The 17,699-nt window shown below is 38.2% G+C and overlaps 2 protein-coding genes across 2 annotated transcripts; one reads left to right on the forward strand and one right to left on the reverse strand.

Annotated features, from left to right (window-relative positions):
- Window positions 1-1,924: 1,924 nt before the first annotated feature.
- On the forward strand, window positions 1,925-12,944 carry LOC120416056 (steroidogenic acute regulatory protein-like). Its single transcript, XM_039577718.1, is given in 12 exon segments — window positions 1,925-2,237; window positions 6,984-7,238; window positions 7,299-7,615; window positions 7,705-7,758; window positions 7,831-7,963; window positions 8,024-8,172; window positions 11,006-11,158; window positions 11,218-11,322; window positions 11,378-11,988; window positions 12,050-12,135; window positions 12,138-12,173; window positions 12,239-12,944. Coding segments are annotated over 11 exon segments (2,067 nt in total). The 5' UTR covers window positions 1,925-2,237; window positions 6,984-7,069; the 3' UTR covers window positions 12,493-12,944.
- A 3,599-nt stretch (window positions 12,945-16,543) lies between these two features.
- Window positions 16,544-17,211, reverse strand: LOC120416049 (SIFamide-related peptide). The gene is made up of 2 exons (XM_039577710.2): window positions 16,894-17,211; window positions 16,544-16,836 (listed from the first exon to the last, which is right to left on the reverse strand). Exons 1-2 carry the CDS (start codon window positions 17,030-17,032, stop codon window positions 16,748-16,750), a joined length of 228 nt encoding a protein of 75 aa, XP_039433644.1. The 5' UTR covers window positions 17,033-17,211; the 3' UTR covers window positions 16,544-16,747.
- Window positions 17,212-17,699: the final 488 nt, after the last annotated feature.

Below are 17,699 nucleotides of genomic sequence, written 5' to 3' on the forward strand. Positions count from 1 at the left end.
TTATTTGGTCGAAATTTTGTGCGTATTTTTCTTATGACCAAAGAGTCATCCAATTTTACTTTTACTAACGTTATTTTGATGAACTAAAATTTTTTTTGTGTGATTTTTCATTCGGAAGCTGTATCTCAGCAAACCAGTCCAATCTTTAGTATCTTCGATATTTTTTTTATTAATCTTCTTGAAAAAAAAGATAAAAATTTTCTTATCAACAAAATATCGATTTTTAAGAAGATTATGCTTGAATACGACAAATAAAATAAAATTATTTACTGTTTTTTTCTATGCGTGAATAACTCGATCCAGCTATCATGCTCAAATTTCATAAATTTTATGGCAAACCAGTCAATAAGCATGCTATAATTTTATTGCGTGTGCTACATGTCAGTTTTCGCAACGAACGTTTTAACTTAGCATGCTATAATACTACTACCAAAGCAGCAAACGCATGGCGAGTGGTCAAACCATAAAATAAGGAATCGTTCACATATTACGTTGCTCACTCGGAGAACTTGACAAAATATAATACAAATTGTGGTTTTCTTGACTTAAATTTCAAGAGAAGCAGGAGTTTGAATATGGCAAGGGTTACATTACGTAATTTTTGAATGGTCCTTCCATTATTTTTTCTCCATCTCACCACAAACAGTGATGCTAGTTTGATCAATTTTATTCTTTGCAACATAAAATGATAAAGTTTTTTTTGTATTCACAAACAGAGTGTGATTAAAACAATTTAATTTAAATGTATTTCGGCAATTTCAAAAGGGAAATCCGTAAATTTTTCAAAATATGATCCCTCATTAACTTTAATTTTCTACACGTTTGCTTGAAATTTAAAGTTTTGCAATTGTTATTGAAATTAAGATGTATTTTAAATCTTAGACCAAAGATTTACTGAAATCAAACTGTATAATTATCAAATCATAAGTTTTGTTCAAAATTTACACCAGCCTTAAATACAAAAAAAATATATATTAATTGAAATTACAAACCAGAATTTCACAATTTCAATGAAAAAAAACCATTGGAAAATGCTTTACACACCCGAACAGTTGAGATGCAATCATTAGATTTAAAAAAAATGGAAAATCTGATGAAAAAAAATGTTTTGCGAAAAAAAAAAACTAAAGTGAAAATTGAACAAAATTCAAAAGATTTTTGAAATAATCCTAACATGCTGAGAATGATTCCAAACGCAGGGAATGCATTTTCAATTGATATCAGTTGATTGCACTTAAATTTCCATTTAAAATTAGAACTTTTTGAAAACGTATTTTTTTGGGACAGTTAATTTATTCTTTTTTTATATTTATCTGTTTCATACCATTTAAAAAGAATAAAAATTATAAATTAAATGATATGTTTGAACCACAGAGCAACTCTGTGAACCGTGTTGCCAGAATATTACATATTTCCATTACCTTCTGTTATAATCACCACAGCCGTTTCTGTTTTCGCTTCAAACTAAAACATTCTCGTGCTTCTGTCAGCTTGAGCCAACTGTCATAGTCTGGCAAAATAAAGAAAATTGTTTTGGCGTATCACTGAACGTTGTTAGCAAATAACTTGCCCAAAGCCGTGCGAAACAATCGAGTGAAAGAGTGAAATTCGATTCATGCCTTGCGGGAACCATTGGTCGCTACTTGAAGATGCTCTGAGTGTTGACAAATCCGGTTAGTTTCAAGATATTGTCGATTGAATGTGTAACTTTCGCCACAGACGGATAGTGCAATTACTGGTGACACATTGCAACAACAACAGCAACTACAATCAGGGTGCGGAACGAAAACCAAGCCTTGGAAGGTTCCTCCTTATCCGTAACATAACAAAGACGAAGAAAGGAAGCAAGTTGAAGTAAAAAAAAAGTCAAGTTATCAATCGTTAGAGGAAGATCAAAATGAAAACAGTCTGCCTGCAGGTCGTGAAGTGTTGCTTTTACTTGATTTTGCTGTTGATTTTTATACTGTTTAGTTTTGCATCGCGCGTTCTGTTCGTATGAAGTGTGGCGTCCCGGTGATCCAAGGGGAAGGACACTTCGGCCACGCCGAGGTCCGCCACTGGAACGGAGCGGAACCTTTCGAAATTACTAACCTAGTTCAATTTCCGACGTCATCAGTTTCATTTCTGCCATAAGTCACCATCAAGCAATTAGAAAGGTTTTGTGACCTCGGAAATGAATCCTCTGCTATAAGTTGTATCGAAATATGCACCGGGGAACAATCCATAGGACGATTCTGGTAATATTTGACCCGATTACGTTCACCCGCACAATTTTCGTCTGTTCTAGTCTGCTATGTTCGATGTCTTTTGCGTAGCTTATCCTATTAGTCATTCGTGTTTTTGTTTAGAAAACGGAAATAAGGGCACATTCAGCTTGCGTATAACGAGTGTAAATAGATTGTTTTAAGTGCTTTGTAAACATAACGTTAAGAAACCTTGTTATTCACGTTTATTTAAAAGCCAGCTTAGGCCAATATAAGTATTATTCTAAGTTATATCATTTTGTTCAAGTTCAAAAAAGTTATTTCATTGAAGTTTGTGTGCATTTTGTGCAATTGAAAACATTATAACACTCATACAAGAGCTGAAAATTTAAACTTTTCAGCAGCTGTTTCGAAAAGCAATATTTTTTGACACTCATTGGCAGCTTAATGATCGTCACCACAATTCAATGTTTTGAAAAGTTCATTAATACACCCATTTGAACTCTGAAAAGTTTAACATACAGATTTGAAGCATAGCAGTTTCATCCCGATCAGACGGAAATAGCCTGGGAATAACATTTTTAGATATTTGAAAATACCCAATAACATTTTATGTTATTTATAACAGGATTTGTTATTCGTCGTTATAATTTTTTTTTTGTTATTAGGTTGTCACATTTTTAATTATTCTTCGAACATATTTTTGTAATTATTTTTTGTTATTTTAAAATCTAATCCGTTCACCCAAATAACAATTGAAGTTATTCTTCCATAACAAAAAATGTTATTCCCAAGTTGTTTTGGCTTTCAACCAGTATCAGACCAATAACAAATTTTGTTATGATTACATAAACTGTTATTGTATTCTTATTCACAAATGGACTTGTTAAGAAGATTCCATAAAATTTTCTGTTATGTAAACAGTATTTCGTCAGCTGTGTGCTATCTTGTGACATAGACCATTTTGGTCGAACATGAGTTAATGATGACGTTTTGCTATACTTAACAAACACTACAAGATGATTTAACCCGATTTCGGAAACTCGTTTCTGTTTCCCGGATATCGCAATACACACTTGTGACATAGACCAATTTATCATCAAAATGATCGTGCACACTTGTGACACGTCATACATGTTGTTGGAAAATGTGGAAATTTTTTCTGGCTTTTCACAAATTTATATTGATACACATTTTCTGAAGGTAATGCAATCTTTTGTTTTTGAAAATATACTGATTTAGTCGGTTAAACTATTGATTTAAGCCTATTTTAGTTTGTATGATAATTCTGTGCACACTTGTGACACGTAGTACAATTATACTTTCGAAACAAACTTGTGACACGTGCTTTTCAGATTTTTGTTTACAGAATTTACTGTATCTTTTAATTGGTGTAACCAAATTAGTTGAAACTTGGAGCGTTTGTTAAGCGATAGTTTATGAACCGATTGCTTCAAAAGGTTTGGCTCTACCATTCATAGTTTTGAAAATATTTATCATCAAACTTTAAAAATCGATTTTCTCGAAAAGTGCTAAATGGTCGTTGTCACAAGATAGCACACAGCTGACGATTTTTTATTGAAATGGCATGAATTATGTTATTACCGTCTGCCGAGTTCGAGTTCGAGTTCTGCAACCCTATTTTAGTCGAATTTGAATAATTGATTGCTCGTTAAAAAAGAAAATGCATTTTGTTGGGGTACCACCCTATTCGCCTCCAACGTCAAGCTGTCATCGCGACAGCATCAACATCCGCGTGTGTGATCGCCACTCACTGCACGCGCGCCGGCTGAAGCAGACTTGTTTATTTGAGTAGTTAGTTCTGTATAATTAGTGTAATAAAACTATATTCTTTGTTACGTGAAACATTGTTGTTACTCACTCCCGGCATCGTAACAATTGGCGACGAGGATTGTGGCCGGTTCCTCGCGGAATTCGCCGCGATTCTCGCAGAAGAAACTTCCGCGCTCGGGTGAGGTTATGTTCGCCATGGAGGATTCGCTGTTCGAAACAGATCCGGTGGACGAGTGGACCATGCACCAGCTTCGTCAAATCCTGGATCAGCAACGAAACCTCATGGAGAAACTGAACGTTCCGCCGCTGCCCGTTGTCCAGCTGGTGGCACAAGAGGACGTTCCCGACACCTGTGCACACGTGGACTTTTCTGGCGAGGGCTCGTTCGGTGCGAAGAAAGCGAAGGAGATCCGGCAACCACGAAGGCACGCGGCCGTGCTTCCAGCCGAGGAGAAGCAAAATTCATCCATCTCAGCAATCATTCAGCCGGTTGCCACCAAAACCCTCGATCATCACAAGCTGCCCCCATCGGAGACCATCTTCAACAAGATGGCGGAGCGCAGCAGCACCACCCTGCCAGCCATCGGTCCGCAGCAGCCACCAATCATCACCACAACACACACCCCGGATAACACATCAGCACCGGAGGATCAGCAGCAGTTGGTGAACAACACGGTCGGCACTCTCAGCGGCACAAGGCACACCGATGACATCTTGGTTGGTGATCAATCGAAGGTTTGTCACGCAGCAGTAGTCCGTCCTGGAAGACACATCACAACGGGTATCGTCAAGCATTTCCCGTGGGTATCGCCCGCCAAGCCTGGCACGCGATCCATCCCAGTGCTCTTCCGCCAGTTCAACAAGGACGTTCATCCAGGTCGACCTACCGTCAGGTCCGACCGCAGCGGTTCCAGCTCAAACGGACCCGCGGAGTGTTTTGCGCTCACAGGCCAGCGATCACTCAAAACAACAACAACAGGGGGAGAGGCCCTCCGGGCGACTTTCACAACAATTCAACGATCGTCGTTACTCATCAACCAGAACAACAAGCAGCACAACACCAGAGCAAGGACTTCCAACACAGTTTATCTGCTCGTTGCCTGGCCATGGGACCCTGGTGGAAAGCTGCTACGTGTGTCTCCGGTGTGGCCACCAAACACAAACATACCTCCACCGTCTCTCGCGGGGAGTTCAAGAATTGGCCATCAAAAACAGCATCGTTTTCCAGCCCACTGTAGGTTTCGGTGTGCACTCAGTTGTACGAAGTCCACAGCAGCAGCAGGATTGCCGGAGAAAACAGAGGACGTGTGGACGTATTAAGGTGTGGAATTCTCAACTGTAACAACGCTTTCGACTTCAGGTGTGGAGTGGTGAAGCGCTTCTGCGAGGGTCGACAAGGATGGTTACCGAGGATGGCGCTGGTCCGCTACGGTCCGAACTTCTTCTAAAAAGGGGGAGGTGTTGGGGTACCACCCTATTCGCCTCCAACGTCAAGCTGTCATCGCGACAGCATCAACATCCGCGTGTGTGATCGCCACTCAGTGCACGCGCGCCGGCTGAAGCAGACTTGTTTATTTGAGTAGTTAGTTCTGTATAATTAGTGTAATAAAACTATATTCTTTGTTACGTGAAACATTGTTGTTACTCACTCCCGGCATCGTAACACATTTTTTCAATGCTTCGCTACCACCATATTGGCCGCCATCTTGGATTTAAAAATTTTAAATCAATTTAGCGTAGTTTAGTAGAGAGCCTATATGGAGAGGCGAAATGTCACTCTTAGGGTTCCAATCGAACTGTCAAATCGGGGTTCCAATCGAGCAACAAGATCGTGCAAGAACAAGGTTGGAATTAATTTAAAATAGTTTTGGCAAAAAAATGAGACTTATAACAATTACAAGTATTGTAAAACTGTTGTTGATAATAATCTGGTAGTTTTTGTTATGTTTGTAATTGTTCGGTATAAGAAAAGTGCCAGCTCGAAAGAAAAACTACAAGTTTTTCAACCTTAAATTTGAATGACTTTGGGTGAATGACTTTGGAAGTTTGAAATACCCGTATATTGAATTCCAATTGGAATATTAGTGAACACTTATAATGCTTATCTTGAAAGAACCTGAATATCCTGAGAAAATATAAAAATATAGCTCAAATCAGTTTTTCAAATGAACCAATGTCTACTTTTTTTTATAACGGGTAACATCTTCAAGAGTTTGGAAGAGTACTTGAAGAGAGTTTTATCCTACCACGGTCCAAACTTTTATGCTGTAGCTATCTTGAAGAGCTCTTGTAGAACTCCTGGAAAAAATGTTACTTGGGTCGTTATTGTTGTGTCAATAGATTTAAAGGAAATATTTTTAAATTAGAGCAAAATATATTCAATACTAACCACTATTACTAACTTTCTCTGCCTCAACCGTAAAAAGATAAAGTTTTAGAGTTGATTCATAAATGATGTAATTGTAATCCCAACACCTGGAGTGAATGGTTATTGTATTAAAAAAGGCAGTAGTTATCAGAGCACATATTGTATCCCAATTCACCCAGTTGATGTTTCCTCTATGTTCATTCTTTGTAAACCACACATCCTCAGCACATCAACATTCTCATAATCTTCAAACTTTGCTCGTTAATCGTTTAGCCTAGAAATTCGCAATCACTGCCAGTCTCGGCGAACCCAACACTCATTAGGGGAACTATACCCTTTGTCAGCCTATTTCTATTATCGGCCTATCAGCACTTTGATCATGAATTACAGCTTTCATAAAGTGTTTTTGACTGTTCCAAAGTAATAAATAGTTCAAATAAAAGTGAGCAAGCAACTCTCCATTGTTGAAACATCTCAAAATGTTGATTTAATAGCAGAAACGGTAAAAGTGATGAGAATTGGTCGAACGGCTTAGTGTGATTAAAATGGGTATATTTCCCCTATTTGCCGTTATCAATTTATTACTTTTACTTTTTTTCCCACCGAAAACAAAACAGACTCCACATAATTCTGCGTTTGAGCGTTTCACCACCACCAACTCCTTCCTCCCCGGAGGAAGAAGTGACCCCGCTTCTTCACCACAATGATGACCGATGACGATGACATCAGGTCAGCTGTACACTCGATGTACGCCCAAGCCCAGCACCAGCAGCAACAGCAGTATCAACAGTTCCAGTCGCAGCAGTTTGCCGGCTTTCCGGGCATTTCGGCTCCATCGTCGCTGCACAGCTTCGGCCCTGGACCGTCCGGATGTAAGTTTCTTGAGGGGTGTGACTTGATGATGATTTAATTCGGTTTTGATTTGTTTTCAGTGCCCCGTTCGCAGTCCCACATGGTGAACCTGCTGAGCGAGGACTTCATTGCCGGATACATGGACGAGGGTCGCATGTCGGTGGTTCGACGGTTCTTCTGCCTGTTCGTGACCTTCGATGTGGTGTTTATCTCGCTGCTGTGGATCATCTGCGTGATGATCACCGGTGACAACATCCGGCACGCCCTCGAGACGCAGGTGCTGCACTACACGATCGAAAAGTCGCTGTTCGATGTGGTCGTCATCGCGTTGATGCGGTTTATATTTTTAATCTTGTTCTACGGGCTGTGCCACTTGAATCACTGGATCGTTATCGCTGTGAGTAGATATTTTGCTACTGTTTCTAATATGTTTTTTGTTAGGATTGTCTATATTACATCACATCAACTATATTCTCTTTTCGGCAGCTTTCAACCACCGGGTCGTGCGCCTTTCTAATCTACAAAGTTTTTGCATACAGTGTAAGCATTTTTTTGACTTGATAAGCCACAGTCCAGAAGTTGACTAATTGAAATCCGATTCTTCTTTCACAGTGGACAGAAACGCCCCAACCTGTTTTCGAAGTGCTGCTAGTCGTAGTCTCGTTCGTTCTAGCCTGGGGCGAAGCTTGGTTCTTGGACTGCCGGGTGATCCCTCAGGAACGGTACGCCCGGAACTATTACGTTGGTAAGAGCATTTGATACACATTTGGTTCAATTATTTAAATCTAAAAACTGCTCATTTTAGCCCTCACAAACCCAGCAGCTGAAGTTCGAAGCCCCTTGCTGGCACCCTTCCTGAATTCAGCCCTATCAACCGGTCGAACGGAAAGCGTTGGCAACTTCTACTCACCGTACGACTCGATCCACAACAGCGAAGACGAGGAGGACGAACAGGTGAATATGTTGCGGGTCAAGTTGTGGAACCACCGTAGAAAGAACTACGCCACCTTCACCAAACCGGTGACCGTTGGTTGGTTGAATGTCTTCCGGAGAGGACCAGATCCGGAGGGAACATGAACAGAGTTATTATGTGGTCTTCTAATAAAGTTGCGCCCGGCAGCAAACTAAACCGATGCTGATGATGTTTGGCTTTCTGCACGCACAACCGCACGGCAATCATTCATTGGTGGCTAATTAGCTTTATCATGCACGCTGGGCTTCCACTAATTGATTGCTCATCAATAGTCATGTGGTTTATTCAATCAAAAGCAGTCGATCTTTGATCTGCTGTGCTAAGATGTCAGATTAGAAGAGCGATCTAGCTATCGCTCTGTCAGTAGTCAAAGTGAGTTCAGTTGAAATAGGCTTAAGTTGCAGCAAAACTTGAATTAAAAATGAGGAATTTGATACTGAAACTGTTGTTCAGAAGTGCCAAGAAGGAACCCGATACAATCAAGGAGCCACCTTATTGCAGTTTTCTTGGAGACATCGTTTTTCTTTCAACGGTGATTTTGCATTTTTTTTTTCATCTTTTCTAAAAACGCATGCAGAATTTCCTTCACAGTTTTCTCCAGGATATTTTAAAAATATTGAATGAATCTTGAAAATGTTTTAAAGGGATGCATGAGCCATAGGGTGAAAATTGAAGTTTGTATGGGAAAAACCGCAGAAAAGTATGGTGAAAAGCCAAAATTTCAATATTGAAACAAAAGGTGGCGTTAAATGTGTCGAATCCATGTCAAGTAATTAAAAATCTATGACAAAATACTTTGTCAAAGACGGCAAAAGGATCCGAGTTAGCCCTGACGGGTTAATACCGATTTAAAGAAGACGTTTTTGTATGAACAGATTTTTTTCACCAACTTTAACGATAAAAAAACGACCTTAACCGATTTCGCTCAAAATTTTCACATTTTCCAAACTTTGGAGAGAAACCATTCGGCTTTGTCTAATTATTTTTGAAAAATTTAAAGTGCACGTGTTTCTGAGGACTCCAAACTTCATGCCTCCCCTCGAGCTGATCCTGCGCAGTCATTTTGTTAAATTTTTGTTGTCAGTGTTATAAATGTGTAAACTTAAACTTTCATTAGGAGTTATTTCACTGTTATTAAGTTCTTCTCGGTTTAGTTATCAAAAAGCCGTAAGAGCCACCGTGACCTCTTAAACTAGTTTTCGTTTTTCTCCAAATTGAAACAAAATTTCATGTATTTTTAGTTTGGGTCACTTATTAATTATTAAATACACCAATTCGATAAAGTTTTTTGAATATAAAGACTCTGCTGATTTGTTTTTGTTTGTAAAATAGAATTTGCGATCAAAAACACTTGAATAAACTTTACGATCTCTAACAACAATAAGGCAATTTTTGTAAAAAAAAGTTTTTTTTTTAAATACTATCATCAGAAGTGACATTGGGTCTGGGGGGTGAAAACCGAAAACCGTCAAAATGATTTTTTATTTATGTATTTTTTAAACTTAAAAAAATTACAATTTTTTCAAAACAACATAACTTTCCTGAAATAAAAACTTCTGCCATGCACAATTGCTACAAAATTTTCATCTTTTTAAAAACACCAAAAGAGTAAAAATTATAAAAGTATTGAACGAATTGAAGTAATTTTTCCTACAAATACCTATTTGAAATATTTTATGATACCAGGGTAATTCTCCGCCAACTAACACAGCAGTTGCCCCGACCCCTCTTCGATTTGCGTGAAACTTTGTCATAAGGGGTAACTTTTGTCCCTGATCACGAATCCGAGGTCCATTTTTTGATATCTCGTGACGGAAAAATTGGTACCAAAAAGTTTAAAAAAAAACAAATGTTTACTTACTCTTGAATTTCATGAATTCCCGGGTAATTTCCAAATGCAAACGGGAAATATTTTTTAACAGGAAATCCCGGGATTTTTTTCCTGGGACGGGAAATTGGCTGCTTTCTTTAGTTGAAAAGATCTAATCAATCTACAACAATCCCTTCTGAAGATACAGATTTTTTACTATTTCCATAGCACTTTTTACATTTGTATGGAGAAATGATCCAAATAAAAAAAATAGAAGAATCCGACACAAATATTTTAGACAGGAAAAGGTCTTTGGTCCCGAGACCACTATTTTTCATTAAAACATATCTAATAACCATTCCAAGATAGCTGGTTCAGTTTAAATGGCGCGAAATTATGATTGAAAAAAAAGTGTTTTTGGTGAAAACCAACGAATATGACCATTTTCAAGGACCACCCTAACACGGCGTAGGGCCAAACAAAAAATATGGATCTTATTATTTTTTTACCTGAAAAATATGAGCCCTATCGAACAGCTTTGTTTTCGAATAAAGCTGTTTTAGCAACCCGTTTGCATAATCGACATATTTTAAATTTTTTGCAACCATCATTCGATATTTATTCACAATTCCACTATATTTCTGCGGATACTGTTTCAAAGTTAATACAGAAAATTAACTATTGAAAATAGCAAATTAATCTGTATTTGGAAGTTTTGAATTATCTAAAAGAATGATGTTGACTCTAAAGATTTCTTCACCCTTTCTCGTCTTCCGGTATACATAAGCGATCAACGCTGCGTTCTTCCAGACATTAGTCCATTTGCCTTTCAAATATTTTGAATTCCAAATCCACATTGCCTGGATCTTTCAACGACCGGTTGGGAGTTTCACTTTCGTTTCAGCTCTGGCATGTTGCACACCGTACCGGCTTACAGAATGGGAACAAAATCTCGAATTTGCTAAGTTTAATTTTTCATAAAACTTTTTCAATCTTGCTTGCAGGACGATGAATTCAAGCGGATGGGCATCGAGTGCGTTCGCAAGGCGTACGTTCTGCTGGAGTCCACGGACTGGAAGCTGGAGAAGGTCACATCCAAGGGCGATACGATCCAAAGCTGTACCAAGGATAAGGTTGGCAAGATCTACAAGCTGACGGTAGGGTTCAGTAATGGGTGAAATCGAACGTTAGATGAATAATTTGTTGATTTTTTTAGGGAAAAATTCACTACCCAGCAAAGAAGCTTCTCCAGGAGTTGTACTACAAAATTGAAGAAGTTCCCAGGTGGAATCCCACCTTGCTGGAGTCGAAAATTATTCGAGTGAGTTTGCAAATCAATTTTTATTTCTTCATTTTAAAACTGAAATTTTTTGCAGAAAATCGACAGCCACACGGACATTTCGTACCAGGCCACCATCGGCGGCGGTGGTGGCGTGGTCAAGTGTCGTGATTTCGTGAATCTTCGCTGCTGGCAGCTGTGCCGCGAGGGCCGCGTGATAGAAGGAGTCGATCTGCACCCGACGGATCTTCAGGCACCGGCGTTGCCTCCGGTCACGGAGGAAATGCCCGATGACGATGATGGGGACAGCGATGACGATGAGTGCATCTTGGCGGCCAAAGCTTCGCCTCAAATTACCAAATCGTTAAGTGAGTTTAAGCTAGGAGGTAGTAGCGTTAGTAGCAACGAGCAAAACACAAAGACGGCGTTTTCGACACTGAGCAAAAGCCTTGGGGCGCAGGATTTTGGTGCTGGAGGAGCCAACTCCGACCCGGAGGATGTGTTCTCGGACGCACTGACGGAACATCAAGCTGGCGGCAAGCAGCCGGCTCAGGTAGAGCAGGAGAAGAAACAAAAGTCTGAAGCTAAAGTTAGGGTTCGCAAGCCAAGGGCTGAAGAGTGTGAGGTGCAAAAGGGTGGGAACGTATACGTTAGTGCCGCGATCAGTATCGAGTATCCCGGAGCGCCGGTGACGACGAAGTACATAAGGTCAGTTCGGGTTAAATCAATTATTGTAGAATCTAATTATTGAACATTGCTATAATTACAGAGGGGAGAACAAAGTGTCCTGCTGGGCCATGCGTGAGATAGAGAACCAAAAAGACTACTGCATCTTCGAGTGGCTGCTCTGTTTAGACCTGAAAGGTTATATTCCACGCTATGTGCTAGATACTGTGAGTAGAAATGTTCAGCACTTTAGCAAACCATTTTACTTACTATCCCGTCTCAACCCCACCAGGCCTACACAACCCTAATGCAAGAATACATGACCCATCTCCGCAACTACGTGGTGGAACTCCGCAAACAAGGAAAAGTGCCTGCAACCAACAAATCTTTATCGTCTACGTCTACGTCAGCTGCATCTGCATCGACTGCAGCCCAGTACTCCACCGATTCTGCCAGCGGATCAAAATTTTCCTAGTTTGTTTGTTTTCTAATTTTAACCATAAGTTAGTCAATTGTTCATCACAAAGCGCAGTATATTTATTTTGATACGTTTCTGGTCGAGCCTTCGTCTATTTTAGAATCCCAGCCCAATCAAAAATTCGATTTAATTCCGAATCGCTTATCTTCCAGAGATTCTGTAACTTTTTCGTTGTGTTTTCTACATGGTACTGATTGTTGGAAAGGCTTACTAAAACTGAGGAAAAGATCCAGAATAGGGAGGAAAACAATCTGCACTGATTTGCCTTCGTAACCAATCACATGGTTCTAACTAGTGATAGAGAAAACTTTAGCGAAACTAAGCTGTTTTGTTACAAATACTAAGTCTGCAAAAATAGGTTGAACCTTGGATAAGTTAATCTTTGTATGAAAAAGAAAAAAATCGCTCCGACCAGTGTGGAACCGTAGCTCGTGTATGACAACATTCGCAATCAAGTGTTTTTTTTTACTCGTGTCGTATTTTGTATATTGTGATATAAATGAATTTAGTCTACTCTAAACAAATGTGTTTCATTACTAAATTTGAGAAAATTGCATCCCTGTTTTAGTTCCAACCATGAAAAAAATTGGATGGTCTTATTCGAATACTAGTCGGGGTCAAGAGGAGCAAATGTAAATCGATATCAATTCGATTACAAAATCTCTTCTCATGATTTAAGGTTATTTTTTTTGTTTTTATAATCGAATTGTATACCTTAATCTAAATATGGGTCTTCCGTGTCAACTGCAGTTTAAATCCCAAGTTTGGTGCCAATTGGACCATCTCTCTTTCATTGGCATCGCCATCTTTTTCAACGATTTTCTAAAATGCTTTTTTCTTTTACACGTAACTTTTCAGCCATAAGACCAAAAGACTTTCTTTTGGTTGCATTTTTAAGGAAATTTTCCAAGAAATTCATTAAAAATGAAATTTCAACCCTCAAATGCTTTCCATTGTTTTTTTTTTTCAGAGCAGATTATGGTTTGGACCGTGAATTTCACTCATTCTTTATATACAGCAATTCCCCACGAAAACAGCATGAAAAAAACAAAAGTGCTCGGATCGGGCTCAAATTTTTTTTTGGGGGTTCCCTGGCTGAAATAATTAGACCCGTATTTTTTTGTTTGGCCATTAGGGTGACCTACGCCGTGTTAGGGTGGTCTGAAAAATGGCAATTTTCGTCAATTTTCGCAAAAACCACTTTTTTCGAAAAATCATAACTCCTTACCATTTTAACCGATTTCAATTGTCTTATACGCAAATGAAAGGTGATAAGTTGGGCTTTCAAAGAAAAATAGTAAGAAGTTTCAAAAATCTAGGCTAACATATGAAAAGAGCGTTTGAAACTTTAAAATGCCGCTTTGACGGTGTCTGGACCAAAGAGCCTATGGCTGGAAATATTTTTATCGGATTCCCCGGACATTTTTACATAACATAATACAAAATTGGAGGAGTTCATGAACAGGATTCTGAGATATGATTTTTTGAAAATAAAATCCGTGTTTTTTGACGCGCCGCGCGCAAAAACCGGAGAATGACGAAATTGGCAAAAAATCAACATTTTTCACTAAAACTGCGATAACTTCAAAATTTCAGCGATGACCTATACATGTCTGGGTACCAAAAGTTGCGTCTCTTAATTACAAAAATGTTGGTACCCAAACATCTATAGGTCAATTGAAATCGGTTAAAATGGCGAGGAGTTATGATTTTTCGAAAAAAGTGGTTTTTGCGAAAATTCGACGAAAATGGCCATATTTCAGACCACCCTAACACGGCGTAGGTCACCCTAATGGCCAAACAAAAAAAATATGGGTCTTATTATTTCGGCCAGGGAACCCCCAAAAAATTTTTGAGCCCGATCCGAGCACTTTTGTTTTTTTTTTTCATGTTGTTTTCGTGGGGAATTGCTGTATATCTATATATTTTATTGTATCACCATGGTGTTTCCCGGACAATTTTACAAAAGAATCAATGCATCTCTCAAACTAACCAACCATTGCCGTGAAACAGCCTTAAAGGTAAAAAGTTGGATTTGCTATGCAAAATGATTTTCTGCCTTGATATTATTGCATCTTTTTAAATTTAATTAAATAAACTATCATAAAATGCTTCAAACATGATAATATTTACCATACAACCATATGGTTTGCAAATATCTGATAAAGTATGAAACAGCATTTCTTATTGAAATTTCATAAATTTGAAATGTCAAATGAAAAAAATAATGTTACAGAGCAGTTCTCTACAAAATCGGTCTTTTTTTTATGGCAGCTGTCCATACAAAAATGATGCATGAAAATTCAAAAATCTGTATCTTTCCAAGGAATTTTTGATCGATTTGGTGTCTTGGGCAAAGTTGTAGGTATGGATAAGGACTTCACTGAGAAAAAATGACATACGGTAAAACAAATTTGGTGATTTTTATTTTTTTCCAGGTTGTGCAAAAAATCTTTGACCGATTTTTCTACTTCATTTTTCGATGTAAAATCAAATTTTCAATCAAAAAGTACTTCAGTGAAATTTTTAAAAAAGTGCATTGTTTATTATAGCAATTTTTAGGTAACATTTTTTTTTAAACTAGTGCACATGTTTGCTGACTTTTTGAAAAAATATTGATGAAAAGCGTAATATTGAAAGTTTTGCCCTTTTGAAATGTTTCGAATTTTGAAAATATTGTTTTCGAAATGATCGGAAAATTTCACGAATGTTTCATATTTTAACATTGTAAATCGGACCATTAGTTTCTGAGATATCGACGTTAGAAAATTGTGGGTTGGTGGTTGCATGGCAATATCTCAGCCACTAAAGGTCGTATCAACAAAGTTCAGAAAAGGAAAATATAGAGAATTTTCTCAGCTTTTCAAAAATATTTGATTTTACATCGAAAAATGAAGCTGAAAAAATTTTGCGACCAATTTTCGGATTTTTTGAAAAAATCAATATTGATTCAAAAATTCATAACTCGGTCAAAGATTTTTTACACAACCTGGAAATTTCTGAAAAGTTGAGATTGTATGTCCCATTAAACACATAAAAAAAATAAAAACAGTGTTTTTTTTGCAAATCAAGTTTTAGTGACAAAAAGTTAAATTAAAAATCACCAAATTTGTTTTACCGTGTATCATTTTTCTCAGTGTAGTCCTTATCCATACTTACAACTTTGCCCAAGACATCAAATCGATCATGAAGGAATTTTCAAAAGATACAGATTTTGGAATTTTCACATATCATTTTTGTATGGACTGCTGCCAAATTTGTATGGAAATTTATATGAACAAACTAATGATGCAAAATGGCTTCTTTGGACATACCGAAGGCACCAAAAAAGTTTCAGCCGGATTAATAATTACAAAAAAATCGAATTACCGAAATCTGAGAGAATTGCTCACAACGTCATATTTTAAAAAGTTGATGAGTGATAGAAAAAACTTTCATTACACGATTCCTGCACCAAAATATAAGAGAGTAAAGCAACCGTTACTTTATCGTGTGTATTCGCGTTCTTTATTTCTTTCATTCATTCCTACTAAACACATTTCTAATCTGTCAGACAACCGCAATGAATGAACGCGAGAGGGGAATTTCGGAACGGACCACGTTACGTTGGACTGCGCTGGTGCAGTTAAATTTGGGACCGGTATTTTACGATGCTGAGAATAACAGGACGAAAAAAGGGGAATGATATTTGGGTAAATTATCTTCAGCTTTGATTACGCTGAGAATTGAGAGCTTGACATTATTCCAGTATCGACAAATTTGAAAAAAATAAATAAATATTTATTATAAGTGGTTTAATTAAACACACTTTATCACGTCAGTGGCATTCGTGTCGCACATATTTAATGATAAATTATATTCCATAAACTTATACAAATTTAACATAAAAACGATAAAAATAAACATTGTGTCATTAACAAATGAGATTCATTTGGATTTGAAAAACTTACACCTCATACGTGATTCAAGTTTGATTTTTAAAAAATACGTGAAGTTTTATTTAATAATAATGAAAATGGATTATTTTGATTTCAAGGAGCTTGTAAAGGAGTTGTGATATGTTATCCAAGGTATATAAACATTTTTTTTCTATGTTTACCTCGGGGCTATTGAGGTGACGAATTTGCGGTAGCTTTTTTATTTTTCTGCAGAGAACAATTTACAAATTCCACTTCCAAAGGTTAGTTTTTTTTGTTCACGACTGCTTTCAGTCACACTGTGTACACTGGTTTACACTAAGAGGGCTACATTACAAACAAATACAAAGTTTTTTTTTCACATGGTTATTGGGGGGTGTTCAGTCAGCTGTTTGATTCCGATGGATTACTTCTGTTCCTGGGCAAACCAGGACTGGCAAGCTTCCGCCGCAATTTCACACATGGCCGACAGCACCTTGGCATTTCCCTCGTATTCTGTTGGAGGGATTCAGAAACGATTAGAATTTGAACTGAATTGAAGATGGTTCTTACCAATGGAGTTTCCGTTGCGCTTGCCGAAGATGCTTCCGTTGAAGGGGGGCTTGCGGTATCCGGCCTCGGTGGTGGTGCTGATGGCCAGGACGATCAGCAGAACCAGCACGAGGGATCCAATCAGCTTGATGCAGGCCATTTCTAGACTTTGGTTTGGTTTGTTGAAGGACTGTGAAAGGATAGCTGAATGCTTACTGAGAAAGCTGAGAAGCTGAACTGATGCTGAGTGGATGTTTCGGACCGGGTTTTATACTAAACGACGGACTTCCTTTGGGTTCACAGCCAGGATGTCTAAGGACTCGGAACCCGTAATCAAAGCCGACATTGCGAGTCCCCACGCTATTACCGGCAAATCCCAAAACAATCCACCCGCGCTCACCCAAAAGACTGGCCGGAGCGCGTGCAATTAGCACGGCCGGGATTGGAGATTTATTTAATTAATTATCACGTTTGTGTCGAAGAATTGGAGCTGCGTGAAATATGCGGGTTGCAAACCCGGTTTTGTCTGTAAAGATATGGTGATGGTGGTGGGTTAGTTCAAAATTTAAAAGCAAATGTCCTAAATAAATATGGACTTCAAGGTCAAAAGACGTCACGAATATTAAAGGTCATGAACTTGAATAATTAGGGGGGAAACAATAAGACGTTTACACGTACACAATGCAACAAATTAATAATCAATGTTGATATGAAAGTGACGGATTACAAGTTACTAAACATTATGACTATGCGATCTTTCCCTGTTTGCGACAAAATAGCACACCCACGACTTAATGTTAAACTTCCTTACTTCTGATGTCGATTCG

The sequence above is a fragment of the Culex pipiens genome, chromosome 3 (assembly GCF_016801865.2).
Source record: "Culex pipiens pallens isolate TS chromosome 3, TS_CPP_V2, whole genome shotgun sequence".
In the NCBI taxonomy this organism is placed as follows: domain Eukaryota; kingdom Metazoa; phylum Arthropoda; class Insecta; order Diptera; family Culicidae; genus Culex; species Culex pipiens.

Bases quoted from the DNA above. Each gene is read 5' to 3' on its own strand.
- LOC120416049 (XM_039577710.2), bottom strand. From the start codon at position 17,032: ATGGCCTGCATCAAGCTGATTGGATCCCTCGTGCTGGTTCTGCTGATC. The intron at 16,837-16,893 runs GTAAGAACCATC...TCCCTCCAACAG, and splicing joins GCGCAACGGAAACTCCATTG to AATACGAGGGAAATGCCAAG.